General features: G+C 50.7%; 1 protein-coding gene across 1 annotated transcript; it reads left to right on the forward strand.

Annotated features, from left to right (window-relative positions):
- Nucleotides 1-891: 891 nt before the first annotated feature.
- On the forward strand, nt 892-3,611 carry GRIFIN (galectin-related inter-fiber protein). The gene is made up of 4 exons (XM_085075322.1): nt 892-1,098; nt 2,537-2,616; nt 2,709-2,871; nt 3,284-3,611. Exons 1-4 carry the CDS (start codon nt 892-894, stop codon nt 3,443-3,445), a joined length of 612 nt encoding a protein of 203 aa, XP_084931448.1. The 3' UTR covers nt 3,446-3,611.
- The last annotated feature ends 368 nt before the right edge of the window (nt 3,612-3,979 follow it).

Genomic DNA, 3,979 nt, shown 5'->3' on the forward strand with positions numbered 1-3,979 from the left:
AACCACGAAAGCCATGGATTCCTGTAGGACCAGCCAAGGATCATCACAGCCTCCCATGCATGCAGAGATGGGGACAGTTTTTAACATTTCTAAGGCATTTTAAAGGCATTTAAAGGCATTTTAAAGGCATTTTTAAGGCATTTTACAGGCATTTTCACTGTGGAAAGGGGGGGATTTTAAAGCCATTTTTAAGGCATTTTCGCTGTGGAAAGGGGGGAATTTTAAAGCCATTTTTAAGGCATTTTCGCTGTGGAAAGGGGGGATTTTAAAGGCATTTTTAAGGCATTTTCGCTGTGGAAAGCAGAGGATGCACAACAATCCCTCCCTTCCCCAGCTCAGTTTCGTAGCAGCACATGGTGACTGTCGGTGTAAAAACACCTCATCGCCGAAATTCATTTTACCGCTCATTTCTTGGTGCATTTCCATGTCAGGAAATATGGGACAAAGGCTCACTCACCCTGCTCCCAAATCCCGGCATTGTCCCCAGCAGGGAAGGGAAATGCGGACCGGGGCGTGCTGAGCTCAGCGCAGCAGCATCCCGAGCCCCGCCGGCCCCAGGGCGCCACGAGGGGGGACAGCGGCTGGGACAGAGCTGGCATCAGCTCGTTTCAGGCCAGACTGTGACTCACAAAGAGAGAAAAAAGGAAAACACGGGGGGAAAAGAAATCTCCGATGGTCAGGGTGAAGCTGACCAGTCGGAGGCATCATTTCTCCTCTGCCACCTCCCTTCTCTCTGGACCTTGGGGTGGATATGACTGCTGCGATCTCCCTCAGTTTTGGGGGTTTCCTTCCTTCCTTCATGCCTTAAACACATCTGACCCCCGGATCAGTGTCCGTCCCCTGGCTGCCCCACACCAGCTCCATCCCCAGCGCTGGATTAGCGCCGCACGCATGAACGGGCTGACCCCGCCGGCCCGTCAGCGGGATTTGCTGCTCCCCTTCTCGGCCGTGCCTGGGGGCTCTGACAGGAGATCTCAGCCCGCTGGTGATGCCAATCCCCGCACACGTGGGCTCCTGGCCCGCAGGGTCTATAAAGACCCCTCTGTCCGTGCGGCCGGCGAGGCTGCGGCGCGGGGCTGGCGAGCGATGGCATTGCGGGTAAGCGCTGGGGACAGGGTGGGACACACCCGGGCTGGGTGGGGGTGACACTGGTCAGGGAGTGGATAAAGGAAAGTGGCAGAGAAGGGCAGGATGGGTAGAAATCCTGAAAACCACAGGGGTGCTACTGCAGTGCTGCTCCTCTGTGTCAGTCTGGTCCAGGCTATGCAAATCTGAGTTTCATGGTGTTCAGTAACTGGCAATGGGACAGATTTTCATCCTGGTTATAGCAGGGCTGGTCTGGGGTAATGCTGCCCTAACGGCAGCAGTTCTCACTTGGAGGTTTTTAGCTGAGAGCTCTGTGTTGCCCTCCATCTCTGCTGGGACAGCTTCAGCAAAGAGGGAGCAGCTTTGTCCTCTGTGTGGGGTGTGGCTGCTGCTGGGGTTGGTGAAATCATGACAAACTCAGGGTCAAGGCAAGGTAAACCTGGTGCTGCCATCACCACTCGCTGCTTGAAAGCAGAACTCAGCCAGCAGCACCAGCTCTCTGTGCCTCACAGAGGGAACACTGCTCAGAGCCTTTCCAGATCCCAGAGTGTGGGATCCCAAAGCTGCCCTCCTAAAGCAGCCAGGCACCAGGGTGTGAGGTTGGCCATCACCATGTCTCAGCTCCTGCACCCCAAAAAAACCATATCCCAAAAAAGCATTGGAAATAGGAACTCATGACACAGAAAGAAACAGGGGAGTGAAAGTCCTGAGCTATAGGAAGGGAGAAACAGGCACACCATTGTCAGTGGAGATGCCAAGGCTGAGGAAATGTTTCCAATGTGAGCAATAAGTTTGTAAGAGAGGGATGCTCAGAAGTGCCAGATCATTAGAGTACTAAAAAAAAAAAGCTAGTTGAAATGGCAAGAACATCTTATTAAAATGAGTTATTTAATAAAACTATTAGTTATTCAAAAAGGAACATTTTCCACCTCATTTTATGCAAGTTTAACCTTGGAGATGGGGAGAGCACATGGAACAGGGGATCAGGCAGGAACTTGTGGGCAGAATCAGCCATGTAATGCTGGATGAGCTCAGACTGGATGTCACTTTACCCCTGTTTCTCTGCTTCAAAGCATCACAAAGTTTTCTGCTTCAGATTTTGTGTTGCTCAGGTGCAGAGAGAAGCAGAATATCTTTGTCCTGACAACAATGAAGGCATTCATATTCTTTTTTAATTTTTGCTCTCTGATCCCGCTCAGCTCTTTACAAAAGACCTTGGGGACAGCAAATCCCACCTCATCAACTGGATGTCATAGCGACTTGATTTCTTTTCAGTTTAGAGCTGCTGAGATTATTTAGGAGTGAGAAAAAGACAGGGATAGAGAGTGTGCCTGTGTGGGAAGGGGAGAGAAGGAAGATGACAATGAAAAGGTGAGAAAGAAGTGCAAGGACTGAGTGGGGCAGGGCATCTCTGCTGCTTTTCTGTGCTTCAGCACCTCCCTGTCTGCAGTTCGAGGCTCTGCACCCCGAGGGAATCTGCCCTGGATGGAGCATCGTGGTCAAGGGCGAGACCAGTTCCAGTTCAAGCATGTAAGGATATGCTATTTTCACTGTTCTCCAGGCTCATGAGGGCCAGCAGCATCACTCCACAGCTCTCCATCGCTTCTCTCTCACTGTCTTAGGTTTGAAATTAATTTGCTCTGTGATCCTGGAGACCAAATCGCTCTCCACTTTAACCCTCGCTTCTCCAGCTCCAAAATCGTCTGCAACTCCTTCCTCAACAGCCAGTGGGGGCAGGAAGAGGTGAACAACACCTTCCCCTTTCAAGCAAAGGAGCCCTTTCAGGTAACCCTGTGCCACCCCACCAGTCTCCTCAGGTGTAACAGGAGTGACCCAGCCAATACTGGGGCTCTCCCATTGCTTTTCCTGCCTGCACCACACCCAGCAACATCCCCTCTCTGGCTTTGTCTCCTGTTAGTAATTCTGTTGTAACCTGGTGATTTTTAACTAGCTCTGGCACAGCCACACAGAGCTCCAGCAATAATCCCTGGATGATGCATTGGTTTTCAATGTAGGCTTTGCATTGCCACCAGTTTTTGTTATCATGAAACGAAAAACTCAGTTATTCCCTCCTTTTGCCCAGAGTGTGTGTCAAATCTGGCAGGATTTGAAGTGGGTGCCACATCCAGCTGCTCACTGACATGATGGAAGCAAGGTCCAGTGAGGCCACATGAACCTAACACAGTCTCTCTTTCAGGTTGAAATCTACTCTGATCAGGACTATTTCCACGTTTTCATCAATGAAAACAAAGTCCTGCAGTACAAGCATCGGCAGAAGAATCTTTCATCCGTCACCAAGCTGCAGATTCTCAATGATATTGACATTTTTTCAGTGGAAATCACCAAACGAGGTCTTTAGTAGAGACCAGAATGGGGACACTCTCACAGACCTTTCCCCCTTCACCTCCTGATCCAGCCAGGGACCATTTTGTCCCCATTTCTACATGTCACCACCAACCAGGGAGATAGCCATGTGTCCTCACAGTGGAAGGGATGGTCAGTGCCATCACAAGCCCCTAAGACATCCCCCAGCCACATCCCTCACTGTAGCCCAGCCCATCAAAGACCTTCTGCCCTACACCTTAGGGTGCACAACAGGCTTTGGAGGTCTGATCATCTTTGCTGCACGTCAAAATCTGTCTGGAGCAGTCTGGACACCTCAATGTCACCTCAGAAATTGTGTTTGCCCAAGAGCAGTGTGTGAATGAGCAGCAGTCCTCAGCTGGCCACGTGGTGAATGCGGGTGTTAGGCGTGGAAAGAGATGTTTCTTTCCAGGAGCTGGGTATGAATGATGCCAGATTTACCAATAAAATCAACCAAGGAAATCCCTGCTGAGAAATCCCTCCCTGAGCACATCAATGCCATCATTCATTCCCTGCCAGTCCAGGCACC

This window comes from Lichenostomus cassidix, chromosome 14, assembly GCF_008360975.1.
Source record: "Lichenostomus cassidix isolate B80296 chromosome 14, HeHo_3.0, whole genome shotgun sequence".
In the NCBI taxonomy this organism is placed as follows: Eukaryota; Metazoa; Chordata; class Aves; order Passeriformes; family Meliphagidae; genus Lichenostomus; species Lichenostomus cassidix.

What these genes read in the sequence shown, in the direction of transcription:
- GRIFIN (XM_085075322.1), top strand. Translation starts at nt 892, where the DNA reads ATGAACGGGCTGACCCCGCCGGCCCGTCAGCGGGATTTGCTGCTCCCC. An exon ending in GGCGAGCGATGGCATTGCGG is followed by an intron (nt 1,099 to 2,536) that starts GTAAGCGCTGGG and finishes CCCTGTCTGCAG; the next exon opens with TTCGAGGCTCTGCACCCCGA. An exon ending in ACCAGTTCCAGTTCAAGCAT is followed by an intron (nt 2,617 to 2,708) that starts GTAAGGATATGC and finishes TCACTGTCTTAG; the next exon opens with GTTTGAAATTAATTTGCTCT.